Source organism: Adiantum capillus-veneris, chromosome 20 (genome assembly GCF_014529385.1).
Source record: "Adiantum capillus-veneris isolate H3 chromosome 20, ASM1452938v2, whole genome shotgun sequence".
Taxonomy (NCBI): Eukaryota; Viridiplantae; Streptophyta; class Polypodiopsida; order Polypodiales; family Pteridaceae; genus Adiantum; species Adiantum capillus-veneris.
Window position 1 is genome coordinate 6211653 of NC_140950.1, and position 21902 is coordinate 6233554.

Sequence of the window (21902 nt, forward strand, 5' to 3'; positions counted from 1 at the left end):
GTATGGAAGTGGCCAACTGTCTTGTATCCTTTGGGGATGACAACGATAACAAGGCTTCTACTTTCTTTGGATTTGCCTCAATCCCATTTTCTGAATCACATGTCCAAGAAGCTTCACTCTTGGCTGTGCCAAATGACATTTCTTAGGGTTTAGCTGACCCCCGCATTCATCATACCTTGCAAAAGTCATTTCAAGCTTCTGAACATGCTCTTTCCTTGCACTGTATACACATAAATCATCTATGAACCCTTTGACAAACTTCCCAAGGAACGGGATAAGGATCCAATCCACTTTTCTTTCAAAAGCTCCAGGTCCATTTGTCAGCCTAAAAGGAAGGCAACGAAAACAGAAACAACCCCATGGAGTGATAAAAGTAGTCTTTTTTTGGTTTTCAAGAGCAAGGATAAGTTGGAAATACCCTGAATAACCATCACAGACACTGTATCTTTTAAAGCCAACCACGACATCCAAAAGTTGATCAATAAAAGGTAAGGGATAAGGATCTTTTTTGGTCATTGTATTTAATGGCTTATAATCAATGCAAACTCTCCAACGCCTATCTTTCTTTGGAGTGACCACTACAAAGCTCACCCATTCAACATTATCAATTGACACACCCTGCATCCAAAGTTTATTCACTTCTTCTTTTAAAGCATTCATTTGCTTCTTATCTATCCTTATTAATTTGTCTTATTGGCTTTGCCCCTTCAACTAGTTCAATTTTCACAGGATCTCCAACAAAACCCCTTATTTCTTGATATGAAGTGATGAAAGATTTGGAAACGTGTCCAACATTATTAAGTACTCCCTTCTTTCTCCTTGTGTCAAGTCAGTACTCAGCATGTTTTGAATCAACCCCTTCTTCATTGGCAATTCCTGTTTAGGTTGCATCAACTCCTTAAGTTGTTCTAAACGGCTTGAAGCATTTACATCCCCTGATACTTGCAATACTTAACCAATTTCTCTCTTCTCCTCGTCCAACAGCAAGAACGACACTTCACCCTCATCACTGGAACTAGAAGTAGTGCTACTTCCTGAATCTTCAGAACTGTCTTCACTGGTGACTTCAGATTCATTATTTTCACTCACATCTTCTAGTGCCAAAGGTTGCTTGGTAGTCATATCAAACACCCTCTTCTCGCCCTTCTTGCCATACACACAAATTGTGCCCATTGCCCTGATCTTGCATAGCACCAACAACTCTCAACCAAGGTCATCCCAAAATGAGAGGAAAAGCTCCCAGGCTAGCTGGCATAACATGAAAGTTCACTATAACCTTCACGTTGAAGAGTTCAACTTCCAAATTCTTAATGAGGCCCAAACACTTTACTTTGGCATGGTTTGCTGCTCGAATATTGAAACTAGAACTTCTGCATGTAATGAGACCCAATCTCTCGACACATGACTGTGTGATCACACAAACTTGAGCACTTTCATCAATGTAGGCCCCTCCCATGCCTACACCTTTGTGTCAAGTGTTCACCACAGGACAAATGTTGGGTAACTCTCCCACAACCAACACTCTGACTTGTCCATGCTTCGGCTCTTTCTCTGGATTCACTAATGACTTCCACTGCCTCTTAAGTTTGGGCACCATATTCATCAACTGTCCAAAAGTACAATCTACTTTCTTTCCAATCAGGTCTTCCTTTAAATTGTAAGCTGTTTGGCCTTCTCCCAAAGGTAAATCTTCTACATCAAACCGTCCACAAGGTCTTCTCTTTCTCTTAACTTTCGCATCTTCACCCTCTTTCTCTTTGCCTTTCTTCTTACTAGGACCTGGAGCAGCATAGCCTTCCCTCTCTCTTTTACCTACGGGAATCATGTCTGCTTCTTTCCTTTCAACCCGCACAATACCCACATGATTACCAGAGGGTGAGGCCTGATTTTCTTGTTGAATATTTTGATTCCACGTATATTCAATCCATAATCATTAGCCCTGCTAGGAATCTGCTGAGGAAGTGGAAAAATATCACCTCCCATCCTTGTTGGCCTTGGACAATGAGTGCTGATATGACCAAGTTCACCACAATTATAACAGGCAGGGATGAACCTCGTGGCTCAAAGACACCTTATCTACGACCACATTAGCATTAGGCTGAGCTTCATATGGTTGGGCCATTCCTCTACCACACCATATGACCACGACCACCTCCAAGAACACTGAGTGGCAATTCTTGCATCATGGTCATCATGTCTTGCATATTTCGCTGTAACTGTTCAGTGCTCGCAACCTTTGAGCAGGTTGGGCTTCAACCTCTGCTTGCTTTCTTTCATTTTGGCCACCATTACCTTGCACATGGACCGCTTTCCCATACTCATTGAGTCTCAGAGCTTTCCATTCTTTCTTCTTGGCGATGGTGACTGCTTCCTCGAAAGTAGCAGGCCTTTTCAGCTCAACTTTGAACTTCAGACTTTCCTTTAAGTTTGCCACAAAATGGTCTTTCTTTAACATGGCTAGAGGGATTTCATTTCCTAATTATCCCATAAATGGGTAAACTGCATGACAAAATCATCAACACTTTGACTAGGCTTTTGAGTGTACCCCAAAATTTCATGCCAAACTTCATCACGTACTTCAATGGATCTGTACTGTGCCAAAAAAGCTTGCTTCAGACGATTGTAGTCCAAAACCACCCGTGGAGTTTGTGTCTGTACCACCTCTTCATAATTTTGTAGATAAACTTTCACCTCATCCTATAAACTGTATTGCAGCAACCACAATAATATAGTTTGATCTAGTATATTTCGCAGTAAGCAATTAACTTCCAATTTCTCAATAAAAGTCCGTGCATTCTCATTAGGCAATCCATGAAACTGTGTAAATTTGTCCGCCATGTTCAATTGCCACAAAAACACTTACATGTGACGTCGTAAGTTCAAGGGCTGTCGATGGATCGCTCTAGTACCTAATCTACCTCACACTTGGTAACCTGGCCCCCACTACTTTTCTTCACAAAACCTCACGATCCTCCAAAGGCTGCAATCCAATTACACGACCGCCTCAAGTGCTGTCCACAATTTGCACACACATAGGCGGTTGTCCATAAGGACCCACATCCCCTTTACATTCTAGACATATTTCACAAGAATTGGAGCACATGGGCACTTGTTCCTCAATGGGGGCACCAAAACGATGTTAGCGTGCAAACAACAAGGAAAACGAGTGTCTCTATAGCCTTGCACGAGTCTCACCGTCGGAAGGAAGAACTATTGCACCGCGGAGACCACCTGTGATCAGCACCTGTAAAGATTATGAAGAACCCTTCTAGCATGAAGCACACTTGGAATTAACAGAAACCAAAGACATAATGACGTAGCCCGTCTTGAGCAGATGTCCGTAGAGTATCCATAGGCTAAAAACAGATAAAAGATGAGAAAGATGTGGCCATTCGAAGTCGCGGGTGTACTCTCTGTTGCTCAAAAATGAGCTCTCTGGAAATTTGTATGTGTTGCAGAGAGTTGCAGCTATAAAATGGGGCCTCTTTTTATCTTTTATCTCAAGAGATCTTCTCTCTCTCCTCAGCCGACAAGGCTCTCCTTGAAAGCTCCTTTTAATTTGGTCCATTTTTTTCCTCATTTGGGTAGGAAATGAGGTGTCGGTGACTATTGGCCCAAGGGAAGGGGTGGGGCTAGTGTCCAGGGGACCAAGAGGAAGGCCAGGCGCCTGGGCAGCAGGTGGGAACTGTCACAAAATGGTGACGTGGCAAACCCTAACACACATAGCCATATGGGCAGCAGATTCGGTGAGCAGGGCAGACCCGTGAAACGCGGAATTTCCGTACAAATGTTGACGTGGCAGACCGCGATTTTGCGGCAGTCTGGCAGCTTTTTTGGGCGATGCTTTTCCACGCAGGGCAACCAGAGAGAGGAAGCTTTTGCTTTATTAAAGAGAAGGCCTATTTGCTTAATTTTATTAAAGAAAGAGAGAGAGAGAGAGAGAGAGAGAGAGAGAGAGAGAGAGAGAGAGAGAGAGAGAAATTTACTCTGCTTTATTTGCTAAGCTTTTGGAGCTTTTGATTTTAAGCTTTTGGGGCTTTGCTTTTGGCATACCTTGTAAGTGAAGTTGGTCTCTCACTTCTCAGAGCATCTGGACGCAGAGTCTGAGAGTGAAACCCAACCACTCTTGTACTTTGAACTTAGATTAGTACAAAAAGAAATAACGGAAGGGGCGCCAGTCTTTGGGGCCAGTATCTCTAGGCTCGGAACTCCGTCGAGCCAGTTGAATTAATCGTGAATTGTAAACTGTTTTGAAGTGGTTATTTGGTGCTGTCGCGGTAGATTCTTGACTTGGAGTGTCCAAGTCTGTTACAGTGGTATCAGGGCACGGCCGATTTCTCTTCTACGGGAAATACGATCCCAATTTTTTTTTTCCGCAACACCTATGGCTTCACGCAAGGTTCAGTCGACTCTCTCTGCATCCAGAGATGCGGCAAGGGATCACAACGAAGATTCTGGCAGGGAGTATGGCCCACCTCGGCCTACTCAGGCGGAGCGACGAGAGATGGAGCGTCGTCAATTGATCGGCGATGCAACAAAGATAATGCGCAATTTTGCGAAGGACCCAAAATTTGCAAAATATATGAGCGAGACTTCTTTTCAGGAAGTGCATGAGCAGTGGCAGAAAACCACAACACCACCCCCGAAACCTGCTCTCAAGAAACCTTTTGCTCACAAGAAGTATTCAGAGAAGGAATTAGAAGAGGTGGTTGATGCACGGATTGCTCAGCTTTTTGACGTGCAAAACAAAGCTAAAAAGCACGGCAAAAAGAAGAAGAAAGGCACCGACTTCCCTCGTCAGTCGACATTCGACAAGGCAAAGAAACAAAAGAAGCATGTTCGATTTGAAGAATTATCCAGTTCTTCTTCTTCTTCTGCTGACAGTTCTTCTAGCTCATCTGACCCAAGCGAAGAAGACCGCAAAGGCAAAAAGCGAAGCAAGAAACAACGCTTTGGAAAGGGCAAGAAAAAGGCAAAGAAGTCTAAATCTCGCCCAGTGAGTGACAGTTCTACAGAGGACTCGTCTACAGACAGTTCAGACTCTGACGACAACAAATTTTATGCAAAGAAGAAGAATTTTTATAAAGCCAACCAATATGACTTTCTGGAAGATAAAAGCAAGAAGGTCCGATGGACAATCAACTAAATTTGACACGTTTTCGGGATATAGAGATTCTTCGAAGGCTTTGTCTTTTGTACAGCAGTTTGACATCGCTTTCGCGGGAGGATGCTACTCAGAGCACTCTAAGATTCGGAGAGCTGCCTCTTATTTTAAGGGGAATGCTCCAATTTGGTGGTCCACGCTTCTTTTAAACAAGACTGCGCCAGTCAAATGGCTGAAATTTAAGAAGCTTTTTATTTGTTCTTGGCTGACTCAAGAGTATGAACGCAATATACGAGCTGCTTGGAACCATTTTCGGATGACCAAGAAAGATACAGTGGACGCTTATTGCGAGAGATTCTGGAGCTCTTTTCTACCTGCCTCTTCATTCAAGAAGATCTCGTTCAGAGAATAGATTGAGCGGTTTACCTTGGGTCTACCTACAGAGATCCGAGATCACTGCTTGAAACAGAAGTCAGCTTCTGTTCAGGAGTTGATGTATCACGTGACACATCCCAACCCTATGTGTCCGTGGACAAGCTACACCACAGCAGCAGGGTTCAGTCAATCCAGTGAGTTTAGATTAGCAGTGATCTGGCACTTTTGTGAGTCTATTCGTAGACCGTGCATGCCCAATCACTTAGCATAGATGCATATCCTCCGGTTGCACACAGCATGATCATCGGAATTCCCATCAGAATCCATTAGCATCAGTTATGGGAATTTTCCAGTGCATTTAGCCTATTTTCCTATTTTTGGTTATTTTCACTCATTATTTTTAAGCGACTTTCCAACAAAAGTAGGTCAGGCAATTTTGCTAAGTTGATATATAAGCAAACCCAAGTTAGCACTTTCTGGCAGAAGAGGCAGCAGGAGCTTCCCGCTCAACAGGCAACTTCTCAGCAGTACCCCCCAGCACCCCCAGCGTTTTTGGATTCCATCCTCGCCGGGCCAGTTCCCACCATTGGCGTTTCCTCATTTGCATTCATCGCCATCACCTTCAGCACCCTAGCGTTAGCAGATTGTTGCCATCGCTAGGAACTCATCAGCATTAGCGTTTTTGCTATTTCAGCCTACTGGTGTTTTTGGCTCCACAAGCCTAGCGTTTTTGGCAAGGGGCAGATCCAGCCAACGTTTTTGATTCTCAGCCTTTGCCGCACCAGACCACAGCATTTTCAGCCCTATGAACAGCAGTAGATCAGCCCCAAGTTGGTTGCAGATGTTCCCCCATTTTCAGCCATAAAATCGCAGACAAAACAGTCATTTTCAGCCACCGAAACAGTCCCGAAATTCAGCGATTAGAAGATCCCAGATTTCAGCCATCAAGTCGTCGTCATTGGCATAGTCCAAGTTGCATCAGTCCATTGCATTCGCATTGTACACCTTTGTGCAATCAAAGTAGACCACTCTCGCCGACGAGAGTGGGGCCTTCGGAGGAGGGTTTTACAACCTCTCGGGTGTCGTATCTCTTCTCTCTCCTTCTCTCAGTCTCATTCACTTGCACACACAATATCCACCCACTTTGTTCGTGAGCATAGCACTCTCCATAAGACGGAAAGCTCTCTCTTTCCCTAAGAACTAAAAGGAACCTTGAGCAATAAAGATCACTAATCTTGAGAAAAATACAACATTCATTCCGCTGCAGCTAACATGATGAGTCGTGCGAAACGGGGTTTTGCCATTCATTCTGACAGTCTGACCTACCCCACCGATGAGGTCATGACACAACGAGCCGAATAGACTTTAGCAAATGAAAGTAGAAAGAGAAAGAGCAACCCAGAAAAGAAGGATGCTTCATCAGGGAGGGGAAGTGCTTTGGATGCGGGGAACATGGATATATCTCCGCGAAGTGCCCAAAAAAGGCACAGAAAGAACAGAATGACAAGGACGACGAAAGGCTTGAGAGTTCGAGAGCAGCTGAGGAACGTGGAAAGGAAAGGCAAGATGAAAACAGGACTGATTCCAGATTGTGTGGGTACTGATTCCAACACCATGGACGAGAGTATAGAACTTTGCCGAGCTTGGGGCAAAGTGAGAGACCAAGAGGTCTTGATCTTCTTTGATGGAGGAGCCAAGGCCAACTTCATTTCAACGGAATTGGCAGCGCGGCTCGAGATCACTCCCGATAAGATGGGACGACTTGCGGAGGCAGTTCTAGCGGCACACGGCTGGGACGTAGCCATTACACCCGTCATTGGCAAACTTCGGTTGCATTGTCAGGGGTATTTGGGGCATGAGGACTTTTACATAATGCCTTTGGAAGGTTGTGATGTTCTCTTGGGAATTCCTTGGTACCACAAGAACAACGTGACATTGACTACAAAGAAGGGCAGAACCATTGTACTTGACATTAACTGAAGGGCGAGTCTGTCCCTATTGTATCGGCTTTGGCAATTTCTAAATTAATGAAATCCAGTCTGTTTGTCTACTCGATCTTTATGAAAGAGTTGAGTGATGAGGATAGAACAAATATGTCTAAACTTGAAAAAGAAGGTCAGGATTTTCTCCACTCTCACGCCGATTGCTTCTCAGAGGGCCTACCAGACGAGTTACCACCTGCTCGTCCTAAAGATCATACCATTGAGCTGATACCAGGAAGCACACCACCGAACCGGCCACCTTACCGTGTGAGCCGAGCGCAGAATGAAGAGATTATGAACCAAGTGAAAGACCTCTTGGAAAAGGGTCTTGTTCAGCCTAGTACCTTGCCGTATTGCTCTCCAGTGTTGTTGGTTTTGAAGAAAGACGGATCTTGGAGATTGTGCATCGATTATAGAGCTCTCAACAAAATCATCGTCAAGAACAGATTTCCGATTCCTAGGATCGATGATATACTCGACAGATTACAGGGATCCTCGTGCTTTAGCAAGATTGATTTGAAGAGTGGATATCATTAGATCAGAATCGTGCGGGAGACGTCTACAAGATAGCTTTTTGGACGACTTTTGGGTTATTTGAGTTTTTGGTGATGCCTTTTGGCTTAACCAATGCTCTTGCGACATTTAACCGGATGATGGACATTATTTTTTCGAGAGTAAGGCTATTTGTTGGCACTTTCTTTGACAATATCATTGTTTTCTCCAAGAATGAGGTAGAACATAAAGATCATCCGCTTCAGGTCTTTCAGGCATTACGAGATCACAAGTTAGTGATTAATGCAAAGAAAAGTGAATTTTTCCTACCAAAGATACACTTTCTGGGACACATTGTGTCAGCAAGCAGGAGTGCAAATGGATCCGGCCAAGATAGAGACTATCCGTGATTGGCCCGATTTGAAGAATGTCCATGAAGTTAGAAGCTTCTTGGGACTGTGTTCGTACTACAGGCGGTTCATTCGAAAGTTTGCAGAGGTTGCTTCCCCTTTGCATATCTTGACACAAAAAGGAGTCCCTTTTTGTGGGAACCCACAGAGGTGACTGCCTTTCAGACTTTGAAAGAGAAATTGACTACGGGACTAGTTTTGACTTTGCCGGACTTGCAAAAGTCATTTGAAGTATATTGTGATGCTTGTGGTCGTAGTCTGGGTGCGGTCTTAATGCAAGAAGGCCATGTCATTGCTTACGAGAGCCGATTGTTCTCAAGGCCGGAAATGACAACACAGATTTATGAGAGAGAGCTTTTGGTAGTTATCCATGCTGTTACTCAGTGGCGGCACTACCTACTCGGAGTGCATATTATTGTCTCTACTTTCTTGTCACAGAAGTAGCTATCGGAAAAGCAAATGCGGTGGGCGAACATCTTGTCACAGTTTCACTTCCAGATTGTCCATGTTTAGGGACAGAAGAATGTGGTGGCAGATGCTTTGTCTCGGAAGCCGTTGGTTCTGGCTATTTCCGCGATACATCATAGGAGCTTCGAGGATATGGTCGACCAGTAGGCCACAAATACAGATTTTGCAGACGTTTTCACATGGATACGGGATGGGAAAACAGTAGCAGGATATTCGATTTAGGATGGCTACTTGATGAGAAAAACTATGTTGTGCTTTACACAGTTGTTGAGGGAAAAGGTTATGATTGAATGCCACTGTCCACCTTTTATGGGTCACTGCGGCATCGCTACCACCATGAAAGGGGTAAAGAGATACTTCTTTTGGCCGAGACTCAAGAAGGATGTGGAAGAGTTTGTGCGTAGTTGCTTGGTATGCTAGAAGGTCAAGTTTGACAGGCATAAAGCACAGGGAGTGTTACAGCCTTTGCCCATACCCAGCTGCCCTGGGAAAGTATTGCAATGGATTTGATTTTTGATCTCCCGAGAACATAGAGTGGTCACGATGGTATCTGGATTGCTATTGACAGATTTAGCAAGCAGGCTCATATCATTCCAGTGAAGAAAACAGTCAAGCTGGATCACTTAGGGAGATTGTTTGTAGCCCAGATCTTCAGATTACATGGCATGCCTGAGACGATTGTTTCCGACAGGGATCCCAGATTTATTGGAAGGCAATTTGGAAGAACATTGGCACGCGGTTGCAGTTCTTGTCGACGGGCAATCTGAGATTGCCAATTCAGTGGTTTTAGATTTATTGAAGTCTTATATATTGGATCAGAAGACTCAATGGGAAAAGTATCTACCTTTGGTGGAATTTTCCTACAATAACACGATACACTCTTCGACGGGGAAGGCGCCATTTGAGATTGTTGAAGGTGCTGCGAAGGTTCCACCCTTCCTAAGCACGAAAGATAAGATTTTTGAAGCGGATGAGTATACACGCGACTTAGACACGGCTTTTGCCAAGGTCCGCGAGGCTTTGCAGAAATCTCAAGAACGACAGAAAAAGGCAGCGGATCGCCATCGTCGCGATTTGAAATTGAAGGAGGATGATTGGGTGCTCTTACGTTTTGAGAAGGCACGCCTGACAAAGAAGAAGGGAAAGGAAAGGATTTTTTCAAAGCTTAGTATGCGATACTACGGACCTTTCCAGATCTCTGAAAAGATCAATGATGTCTCCTTCCGATTGGAACTGCCCGACACTTGGAGGATTCACAATGTATTCCATGTGAGTCTCTTGAAACCTTTTAAAGGTGATGTGCCTGATGATGGGGAGCCTGAAGAGCAACCCGAAGTGGAAGAAAATGAGGAGATCTTTGTTCCTGAATAGATTTTGGCACATAAGGACACAAAGAATAAAGGTAAAGTCCGAAGGCGGTTCTGGGTTAAGTTCAAGAACTATTCTGCATTGGATGCGAAGTGGATGGAGGAGCAAGACCTAGCAGATACTCCTCAGATTGTGAAACTTTACCTCGACACTTTTGGTTTAGCATAGTCTACTCCAAATGGAACCCAGAATTCAGCTTGGCCGGAGATCTGGTGCAGTGAGATGCACAAGAGTGGAGTTACTCCGCTCCTTTGTCAAGAGATGTCTCGATTTTTGATACTAGAGTCACTGATGTCTCTTTGAGCTTCAGGGATACTAAGAGCTGACAGTATTCTACTGTATGACTTTATGAAATGGAATTCCTGAATATGAAATTGATTTGTTCTTGACTTGTTTTTAAGTGCAGGAACTGATAGACGAAATGACTGCAACATTTTGGTCTACTTGATCTCGAATAGACATGGTTGCAATAGGGGTTAGTCAATTGGACATCGATGAGGTCCCTGGATCTAGATGCGATTGCTAGCTACATTGCCGATAAATCATGGTCTAAGATCCGAATGAATGTTGAATGTCATGTGATGTCTAGTGATGTCCTGTGATGTTGTGTGATGTGACTGTTGATTGGTACATGTGCTAGATGTGTGTTCCTTGTGCGTAGGTACTAACAGTTAGTGTTTGCTAAGACGGTTTATGGCCTCTGTCTGTTTTGCAGGCATAATCGAGGGCGATTACAATGCTTGCAAGAGGGGGGCATGTCACAAAATGGTGACGTGGCAAACCCTAACACACATAGCCATATGGGCAGCAGATTCGGTGAGCAGGGTAGGCTCGTGAAATGCGAATTTCCGTACAAATGCTGACGTGGCAGCCCGCGATTTGCGGCAGATTTTGCGGCAGTTTGGCAGCTTTTTTGGGTGATGCTTTTCCACGCAGGGCAGCCAAAGAGAGAAAGCTTTTGTTTTATAAAAAAAGAAGGCCTATTTGCTTTATTTTATTACTGAGAGAGAGAGAGAGAGAGAGAGAGAGAGAGAGAGAGAGAGAGAGAGAGAGAGAGAGAGAGAGAGAGAGAGAGAGAGAGAGAGAGAGAGAGAGAGAGAGAGAGAGAGATTCACTCTGCTTTATTTGCTAAGCTTTTGGAGCTTTTGATTTTAAGCTTTTGGGGATCTGCTTTTGGCATCCCTTGTAACTCTTTATAAGTGAAGTTGGTCTCTCACTTCTCAGAGCATCTCGACGCAGAGTCTGAGAGTGAGACCCAACCACCCTTGTACTTTGAACTCAGATTAATACAAAAAGAAATACTGAAAGGGGCGCCAGTCTTTGGGCCAATATCTCTAGGCACGGAACTCCGCCGGGCCAGTGTTGAATCAATTGTGAATTGTGAACTGTTTTGAAGTGGTTATTTGGTGCTGTCGCGGTAGATTCTTGACTTGGAGTGTCCAAGTCTGTTAACAGGAACTCAAAATGGCGCCTCCTTCTCCCCCAAATGTCCACGAGCCCCCAGAGCCAAGGCTTGAGAGAGCTCCTCTCTCCTTTGATACACCCTAAATAGGCTCCCAACTTGCCCTATATACCCTTTGCTTTGAGTCCACTCTCCCCTATGTGTGATTATCCCATTGCCACATGGCACCTTCCCCACAGTCTCCCCAATTTTCTCCTTTCCCCACCAAAAGTTCCCAGCTCACCCTTCTTTCCGGACCAACTCCCCAGGAGCATGGTGCACTGCTCCGGCCACCGAATGCGACACCGTAAAGCACGACTCGGAGCCCATCACTTCGGCTATTTTCAGAAATTTAAATCTCAGCATTTCTACTTTAAATCATCAAGTTGGCCCAGTTGCCTTTGTCGCATGCATCTGCAACCACTTTCTAAGTCGAGACCGCCCTCTTCGAACACATAACTCATGATTTACAAGTCCGATTCACAAGCTATAAGGCAGGGCTGAAAATACTTATTGAAAACCATGTTTGGGGACTCGAACAACCCAAAACACGAGTACACAAGCCCGGCAAAAACAAACCTTTGTACATCAATTAGTGCAGATTGCGGAAATCCGTACAGGTTGCCACGTGGCAGTACCATCGCAAATCACGGGGGACCCCATTGGGTGTCATTCTCTCTCTCTCTCTCTCTCTCTCTCTCTCTCTCTCTCTCTCTCTCTCTCTCTCTCTACACATCTCTACCACACTCTGTCATTCCCCGTCTTCAGGGAAAAGTAAAAGGAACCATCATTCAAGCTAATAAAAGGACCTACAAGAAAGCACTAAATAATTCTAGAAGGTTCTGGAAGATTGAAGAAAGTTCTGGAAGGTTTTAGAAGATGGCTTACAGCATTGCTTATGTCAATTAATCTAGAAGGTTCTTAACCTCCTTAGAAGGAAGAACCTAGAAGGTTTTTAACCTCCTTAGAAGAAAGAACCTAGAAGGTTCTTAACTCAGAGTTACCGGGGAATGCCCCCTAGCCCCGTTCCGGCGTTCCGGGGGGGCAATTCCCTTCCCGAACGTTCCGAAACGTCCCAGAACGTCTGACGTTCCGGGTGGCCAGTGCAAACCGGAACGGCCATTCTGGAACGCCCTCGGAACGTTCCGGAATGCCCTTGGAACGGCCAACGGCTACAAACAAATTTGGCAAAAATTGAAGTGAATGTTTGGGCCTCTTTTTGAAGTGTGCAAGGCCTCAAGGACTCATAAAATGCACCCCCCTTCCCCTTTCTTTCCACAAGCTAATCCTCAAGGCTCAAGCTCTCTCCCTCTCACACTCTCAAGATCTCTCCCTCTCAAGACTCACTCTCTCAAGGCTCAAGGCTTCAAGCCTTCAAGCTCTCTTCCTCTCCCTCCCACTCTCTCAAATCTCTCCCTCTCCCTCTCACTCTCTCGAGTCTCTCCCTCTCACTCTCTCTCTCTCTCTCTCTCTCTCTCTCATCATCTAGTCATAGCAAGGTTGAATGGTCTTCAAAACGAGTTTTTTGTGAGTATTAGAGTCAAAGCACTCTAATACTCCTTGTATTTAAACACAAGGAGCTAAAAAATGCACTATTTGGGTGTTTTTTATACCTCCTGTTCCGCGCCGTTCCCGTTCCGGACCCCTAGTAGTTCCATCGTTCCGCGGGGATCCCGTCGCTGTTCCTGTTCCGCGTTCCGGGTAACTATGTAGACTTAACTTCCTTAGTCCTTAGTATAAATAGAGGTCTTGGGCTACAAGCCCTTTAGTCTTGCCATCGCCAGTTGCGAGGCTCTTGCAAGGTAAGGCCTCTTCTAGCTCTTGTCTTGTTATCTAGCGTTGTTCTTGTAAACATTTATTGCCCGGTAACTCAAGTCTTGTAATCCAAGTTTAGTAATCAAGTATTAAGCCTTGTAATCAAGATTAAGTGTTGTAACAAGTTTTCAAGTGCTTGTATATTGTGAGTGCCTCCTTGCTTTCTTCTAGCTTAGGATGCACTCATAACAGTTTGGCAAGACTCCCATCTCTTAATCTTGTTGAACCTTTATGGAATCCGTGATGGAAGGTGTCATGGAAGGTGTCATCACCACCTTGCAAAGCATCCAACAACAACTCAAGAGCTGCGTGAGTAAATCTGAACTTCAAGTAGAACAATCCCGAGTCTTTGGTCCAGTGGTGCAAGATTTGCAATAGAAAATCCAAGAGCTCCAAGAGACAAGCATACATCAAGCACAAGTCCCAAGATCTAGCAATTCCCAACAACGCCACAAGAAAGAGCGGAGGTCAGTTTGCTTGAAAAATTTGAGTGAACTCCATCAAATTTTAGAAGCTTTCTCCAACAAGTGCGGCTCTTCATCCGTATGCAACGAGAGCGTTATCTAGATGGTGCTTCTCAAGTGGGCCTTATTGGCACGCTCCTCTCAGGTACGGCTCTCTCTTGGTTTGCTTCTTTACTTGAAAAGGAATCTCCTCTCCTCCATGACTTTGAAGCTTTTGTACGGGAGTTTTTTGTGACCTTTGGAGATGTTGATAGAGCAAGGGTTGCTGAAACCAAGCTTAGAAATCTCCGCCAAGGGTTAAGGCTTGCATCAGTCGATGCATCTGAATTCTGACTAACTCACCCGTGATCTAACTTGGCCTAAAGAATATTTCATTATCCAATTTCGATGGGATTAAAGGATGATGTAAAAGATCTTTATTGACTATGCCAAAGGTTTATACATTAAGCAAGTTCATCTCTCAATCAATAGTTTTTGATAATTGACTATTTGAGAAACTACAAGAGAAGCGTCATGGGACATCATTGCGGTTTGAAACAGCGGTGACACATGATGGTCTTGCAATCCAAGAGGGCCATGAACCAAGCATTGAGCCCATGCAAATTGATTTAGCACGGTTTAAACCTCTCTCGACTCAAGAGAAGCAAAGGCGACGCATCAACGGCCTATGTATGTCGTGTGGGGAGCCTGGACACATTGCTCAACATTGTCCAAAGAAGATAACGATGAAGGGTCATGGTGCAACAACCTCAACATTTTCGGGAAACATAGAGGGCCAAACCTTAGTAGACACTAAGTGGTTAGACAAAAGCCAAGTAAAAGAAGGTCTCTTTCTACCCGCTAATCCCACTTCAAGTTCTAGGACACCAATCAAGATCCATATGCTGGATAGTCAAATGGATTGTGAAGTATTAATGGATTTAGGCGCAACGGTGTGCTTCATGGACAAAGAATTTGCAAAAGAACGAGGCATACCACTTGTGAAGAAGTCTAGTGCAGTGCCTGTAGAAGTAATTGATGGTCGTTCCCTTGCTTGAGGGGATGTCAGGTACAAAATTTGCCCCATAGAAGTAACATTTTAGGATCATGCTTCATGGATTGGGTTCAATATCATACAGTGCCCAAGTAGTTCAATTGGTATTTGGCCTACCATGGCTTGAGCTACACAACCCTAGTATTGATTGGAGGGCTAATTGAGCCTAGACAAGCTCAAAAGAAGGAAGGGAAGCATACAAACCTTATATACATTGGAGCCAAGGTCTTCATGTGTGCATTGAAAACGAATTCAACTTTCTTGATATTCACAATGCTAGCTGACACACCAATAGAAACAAGCATGGAGGCATTGCCACCTCAATATCAAGATTACAAGCATGTTTTTGAGAAGAAGAATGTAGATCTACTAGCAGAGCATAGGCCCTATGATTGTGCTATAGTTGCAAGAAGAGACTCAACCCCCTTTTTGGCCCAATATACAAGCTATCTCCTATGAACTAGAAGCCCTTCCGGATGGCATTTCCTTTGGAAAAACCATCGGATTGTAAGGGCAGTTTAGCGTGGTGAGCGATAAGCTACTTAAGTGGCAGAGGAAACTCCAAAAGGAAAGGCCGAAGCAAGTTCTGCAGTTCTTGGGTACTTTGACCTGAGGTACTTGGTTGTTGTCATGCCCATAAGTTTTAGCGATGTGGGTCTCTCAAGGGGCTATGCTCTAAGAGAGTAGATAAGCCTGACCTCTTGGGGAGATGAGTCCTCACGTAGTGCAGGGGAAACTAGTGACAAAATGTCTGCCCTAGGAGTATGGGTGCAATTGAAGTCTTTGTCATCTCTTTCCCTTTCATTTAGTTTGTATATAGCTTTTTTTGCTTTGTTTTGGGGAGACGACAAAGGTTACCCATCCCGACTCGTAAAACAAAACAAAAATAGAACCAAGAAAGTATATTGATGAGAATCTTGCCAAAGGCTTCATACCTCTTTCAAAATCTCTAGCAAGGGCTCCAATACTATTTGTTAAGAAGAAAGATGGATCCCTTCGAATGTGTGTGGATTATAGGGGTCTCAAAAAGATAATCAAGAATCGCTATCACCTCCCCTTGATTCTTATCACAAACGGGAGCGCACACAAATAATCAATAAGCTGAATATAAATAGACTATTGAACAAAAGAGACGAGCGAGATCGACACAGTATTGGGACTAGAAGATGCCCCCCCCCCCCCACCATCAACCAAAAGAGAATCTTTATTTAGGGAGAATCTTTTTACAAGCACAAGAACATGAGAAAACCCCTCCATTTTTTGCTTCCCCTTAGGGAAATTCCGAGAGACGAGCTCTTAGCTCTCAATTGCTTTCTCGTCTGTACTTATAGCAAAACAAAGCTCCACAGGCCGTTCCGGATCCCGTTTCTAGAATCCCAAAACGTAGGCCGAAGCCTCCTTGCTCCTTCTCCTTGATGGAGTACCTGCAAAAAGCACAAACACCAAAGCAACAACTCGTAAAGCGTATTCACAAGCTTCATCTGCTCCTCCAAGTACGGAAAAGTGACCTCCGCAAGTAGACTTCTCGCGATCACTTGCAAATTCCCTGCGGCATAGTCTTCTTTAGGCAGCGCTGGAAAATCTGGGGGAGAGGGAATGCTAGGTTGCTTTTATAGGCTCTGGAGAGCTGCAAGAATAGCCTACAAACTCCGTGCAACAATAGCGGTGCAAGAGGATGCTGGAATAAGGGGGGAGAGGGAGAGAGAGGATGGCTGGTGGCAACTTTTTAGAGAGAGGGATGGCGCTGTTTTCAGCTAGGGAGGGGCGCCTCCTTGTTTTTATCCCTCTTTAAAGTAGGCTACCCGCTTATTAAGTGGGCAGCGTGTCACTTTTAAAGACTAATGTGAACCTGTTCAAAAGCTCAATAAAAACTCAGTGAGCTGAAAATTGATGCTACACAACACTTCCTAGGCATCCCTGGATGCAACCTCATGCACAGATGCAATGAAGACATAGATCCCCGCATGCTTTCGTGAAAAGCACTTTAAAATATCCTGCTTTTTAGAAAAAGCTTCTCAGAACCCATCGTTATTCTTGTGTCTGCATCTTTACGCGTAATCCTTTACCCAATTCTGATTTCCTCCCAGATCAATGGATTATTCCCTATCCAATGCTCCCGTCACCCATCATGTGACGCATCGCGAATACCCATTCCGTGGTCTCTCTCACCGAACTTAGGGAACAACTCCTTCATGATGCTTAATGTCTTCCATCATATGACACATCAGAGTTGTCTGTTCTTAATGGCTTTTATCAGTTCTAGTAGATCTACAATTCCTAACTTTTACAGTTCAAGTGTATGCATTTAAATACTCTAATTTCATTAAATATAAATTAATCAAAAAAATAAATAAGAAAAGAATCCATTTAGCAACATTTCTCTGGCTTCGAAACAGTTGTCCTCAATTGTAGTGCCCCTTTCGAGAGTTCTCTATTCAATTGCAAATAAACAACCCGAACATTTTCACTTAACTCCCACCAAGCTGTCCAAATCTGTCAAGGGCTGAAATTGCAGGTTTTCGACCCAATTTCAGCAGCACAACGGCACCAAAAACCCTTGTAGGTCAAAATTACATGTCTAGGATGGATTCCCTTGCAGTTTAGAAGCTTTCCAGTGAGCTGCAGGTCAATTTCTGCATGCTGTGATTTCCTGTTTTAGTCACTGTCAGGTTCCCAAAGCCCTGTACAAGCACCCCAAGGCTTCTCTGAGGCTTCCTTGATGTTATCTTGCAGTTTAGGTGCGAAACTCTAAACTTGCAAATAAACAAAGCAGGCTGTAATTTTCTGTTTTGGATCGTTTTGAGCGTAGCAAACACGTCTACGTGTGTCTCAGGAGCTCCCGCGTGCAATGGGATATTTCCCCTTTGATTTGGACGAGTTTTCACGCGAAGAAACTTCTCGTTTTTGCAATTTGTTGCGATGGAATTGTGCGTACCTGGTGGGGGATTAGCAATTAAGTAATCGGATTCCTGCTCAGAAGGCTCTTGCCTTGGCGAACGCGCATAAGATCCACAAAACTGAAAGGTGTTGTGAATCTCATAGTGTTGTAACTATGAGAAGTGGGATATGTAGGGGTGTGTGAAATGCTGTATGCTTGTGACTCGAGAATGATATTTCTGGGGTTTTAAGTAATACTCAAAATAATAATGTACAGATTGTCAGAAACATAGCATCCAACACGCTCGCTGTTGCTATTCGCCATCGCTCACCCCTCGCGTTGCTTCCCCCCGTGTCACAAATTGATCACGTGGCAGTGCCCGGACACACACTCTGACGTGGCTGACGGTACTGACGGCCGCAATCCACGCTGACTGGCTGATGTGGCAGCTGTATGGACACGAAAAAGCGTTGATTGTACGGATCTCCACAGTTTACACTGACTTGCTGATGTGGCAGTGCGTACAGATTTCCGCAATTATCGTTGGCTGCTTTTGGTTGGGAGATTTTAGAGAAGATGCTTTTGGAGCCATTGCTTTTAAGTTTAATGCTTTTTGGCTCTGCTTTTAGCAACCCTTGTAAAACCTTTATAAGTGACCCAAGGGGGCTCACTATGGAGAGCATTTGGACGTAGAATCTGAGAGCGAGCACCCGCGGGCTATTGTACTTTGCTCAAAGATTAAATACAGAAAGAGGCGCCAGTCTTTGGGGCAAGTATCTCTTGGCACGAAACTATGTGTGGCCGTGTCGACTCTCTCTTTTTGTGAGGTATTTTGAAGTGAATCTTTGTTGTGTCGCGGTAGAATCTTGACCCCAGATCGCGCACTGCCCCCTCCCTCCTCCCTTGCTTGCATTGCCCCTTCATCTTGATTCCTCCCCCACTTGCGTATCCCCTCCCCTTTGCATTGCCTCCTCCCACCCTTTGTCAGCCTCAAGCCCCCTCCCTCCAAAAAAAAATCACCACCACCAAAACGCGCTGCTGTCACGAGGACGTGGCAACTGCTAACCTTAGTTGTTGGTTTCTTTCCAACGATTTTTGTTTAATTTTTGAGACCCTCTTTTTGAAGTTGCAAATGGTCGGACATTGTATGGCCAATGTGAACGGTAGTTTCACCCGCAGACGGGAAGTTGGTCGGTACTGGAATTCGTAAAGTAAAAGGATGTGTAGGCTCAGTTCAAGATCATGTAGGTCCCCCCGTTGCACTTAGCAAGTTGGTGGATACTAGGAAGTGAACTCAATAAAGGCATAAAGTCAAGGTGGGATCACCAACAGAAAGTATCCGACAGTTGGGCCACATTGCACTTTTGGATGCGGTCCCAATGAGGATAGACGGTCAGAAGACCAATGGGAGCCCAACGGAAGCATCTCCTAAAAATTAGGGAACTGCTATTTTGGGCCATGAAATGTGTTCGCCTCATTACCTTCGGAATGACAAGGGGAACATTTTATTACTTTGCTGCAAAATCAACTGATTCACCAGTTGAGAGATTTTTAAACAGGAAGCCCAATGCGGGAAAATTGCATGTTTGAGTGGCAAGTGGCACTTTTTGGTCAATTTACCAAGTTTGGGAGAACAAAACTCGTAACTTACTTTTGAGAGCAATTTGGAAGGCTGTTAACGCTGATTTTCAGCCATTTCTCTCCATTTTTGAGCTTCCCATGACTTTGCCTAGGTCCAAGGATCTCATTTTCAGCATTGGAAGGCACAGATGCATGTTTATAGGGCTGTTTTGCTGCGTATCGCTGCGTTTTCAGCGATACGCAGGTTTTGGCAGCCATGGAAACCTTCCCCTTTTTGCATCTATTTGTTCATAGATGCATTACAGGTCAAGGGCAGTAGAGGGGGCGCTCGATTTATGTTGGGGGGATGCTTCATTGAGAACGTGTCTTCACAGGTTAAGAACTATGGAGTGCTTGCTTTCCTTTCTATGTGCAGTGTGGTGCTAGATTGATGACCTGCACACTACACACTGCTCTCTCTCTCTCTCCCCTACGTGCAGTTATGTGATGCCCCACAAGAGGGCTCTTCATTTGACTGATGTACAACTGTGTGGGTTCATGCTTTTGTGCTGAGGCAAGCAGAGTTACCGGGGAATGCCCCCTAGCCCCCGTTCCGGGGGGGCAATTCCCTTCCCGAACGTTCCGAAACGTCCCGGAACGTCTGACGTTCCGGGTGGCCAGTGCAAACCGGAACGGCCATTCCGGAACGTTCTGGAACGCCCTCGGAATGTTCCGGAATGCCCTTGGAACGGCCAACGGCTACAAACAAATTTGGCAAAAATTGAGTGAATGTTTGGGCTTCTTTTTGAAGTGTGCAAGGCCTCAAGGACTCATAAAATGCACCCCCCTCCCCCTTTCTTTCCACAAGCTAATCCTCAAGGCTCAAGCTCTCTCCCTCTCACACTCTCAAGATCTCTCCCTCTCAAGACTCACTCTCTCAAGGCTCAAGGCTTCAAGCCTTCAAGCTCTCTTCCTCTCCCTCCCACTCTCTCAAATCTCTCCCTCTCCCTCTCCCTCTCCCTCTCACTCTCTCGAGTCTCTCCCTCTCTCTCTCTCTCTCTCTCTCTCTCTCTCTCTCTCTCTCTCTCTCATCATCTAGTCATAGCAAGGTTGAATGGTCTTCAAAACGAGTTTTTTGTGAGTATTAGAGTCAAAGCACTCTAATACTCCTTGTATTTAAACACAAGGAGCTAAAAAATGCACTATTTGGGTGTTTTTTATACCTCCCGTTCCGCGCCGTTCCCGTTCCGGACCCCTAGCAGTTCCACCGTTCCGCGGGGATCCTGTCGCCGTTCCCGTTCCGCGTTCCGGGTAACTATGGAGGCAAGAGCCTCAAGATGATTTACCAATGCGTCATAGAATCCAAGCAATCGCCTCAGAGAATCGGCAAGCAGCGTGTCACGTGGCAGACCCACATCACTCCTGCAGGAGATCTAGTGGCCAATCTACCACCGTGAGACCTCTCCCTATCTCATTTTGGTTCATACTTGCAAACCCTAAAAACGCAGCAGAAAATCAGCGCTAATTTGATCACTTTTTGGCAGGGCAAACATGTGAAATTACTTGTCTGTCATGTGAAGAGTAACCCTCTTCCATAATGCCCTTCCCTTTGTCAGCCATAGTGTAATCCTGCGTTCTTGTACTCTGTGTCTTTACCCAAAACAACCGAGGCTCACTCTTTGAGGAAAAAGTGATTGATATCCCGGCAACGAAACCATGAAACCAGCCCGTGGGGCGGTAGGCTGAGGCTCTTGCTTCAACACAAAAGCATGAACCCACACAGTTGTACATCAGTCAAATGAAGAGCCCTCTTGTGAGGCATCACATAACTGCACGTAGGGGAGAGAGAGAGCAGTGTGTAGTGTGCAGGTCATCACTCCTAGCACCACACTGTACATAGGAAGGAAAGCAAGCACTCCATAGCTCTTAACTTGTGACAGGTTCTCAATCAAGCATCCCCCCAGCATAAATCGAGCGCCCCTCTACTGCCCTTGACCTGTAATGCATCTATGAACAAATAGATGCAAAAAGGGGAAGGTTTCCATGGCTGCCAAAACCTGTGTATCGCTGAAATGCAGCAAAACAGCCCTATAAACGCGCATCTGATGCCTTCCAATGCTGAAAATGAGCTCCTTGGACCTAGTCAAAGTCATGGGAAGCTCAAAAATGGAGAGAAATGACTGAAAATCAGCGTTAACAGCCTCCACTCTCAAAAGTCAGTTACGAGTTCTGTTCTCCCAAACTTGGTAAATTGACCAAAAAGTGCCACTTGGCACTCATACATGCAATTTTCCCGCATTGCGCTTCCTGCTTAAAAATCCCTCAACTGGTGCATCAGTTGATTTTTCAGCAGAGTAATAAAATGTTCCCCTTGTCATTCTGAAGGTAATGATGCGAACACATTTCATGGCCCAAAATAGCAATTCCCTAGTTTTTAGGAGATGCTTCCGTTGGGCTCCCATTGGTCTTCTGACCGTCTATCCTCATTGGGACCGCATCCAAAAGTGCAATG

The 21902-nt window shown here is 44.9% G+C and overlaps 1 protein-coding gene across 2 annotated transcripts in view; it reads left to right on the forward strand.

The window, feature by feature from the left end:
• The window catches only part of LOC147432039 (uncharacterized), a 93026-nt gene that overhangs the window by 36571 nt on the left and 34553 nt on the right, over positions 1-21902 (forward strand). Inside the window, exon 2 of one of the 2 annotated variants that reach the window (XM_086491847.1) lies at positions 10915-11116. The exons of the other annotated variant lie outside the window; for it this stretch is intronic. Within the exon in view, the coding sequence (XP_086347973.1) occupies positions 11038-11116 (79 nt within the window). The 5' untranslated portion in view covers positions 10915-11037. The remainder of the gene's footprint in view (positions 1-10914; positions 11117-21902) is intronic. 2 annotated transcript variants of the gene reach the window in all.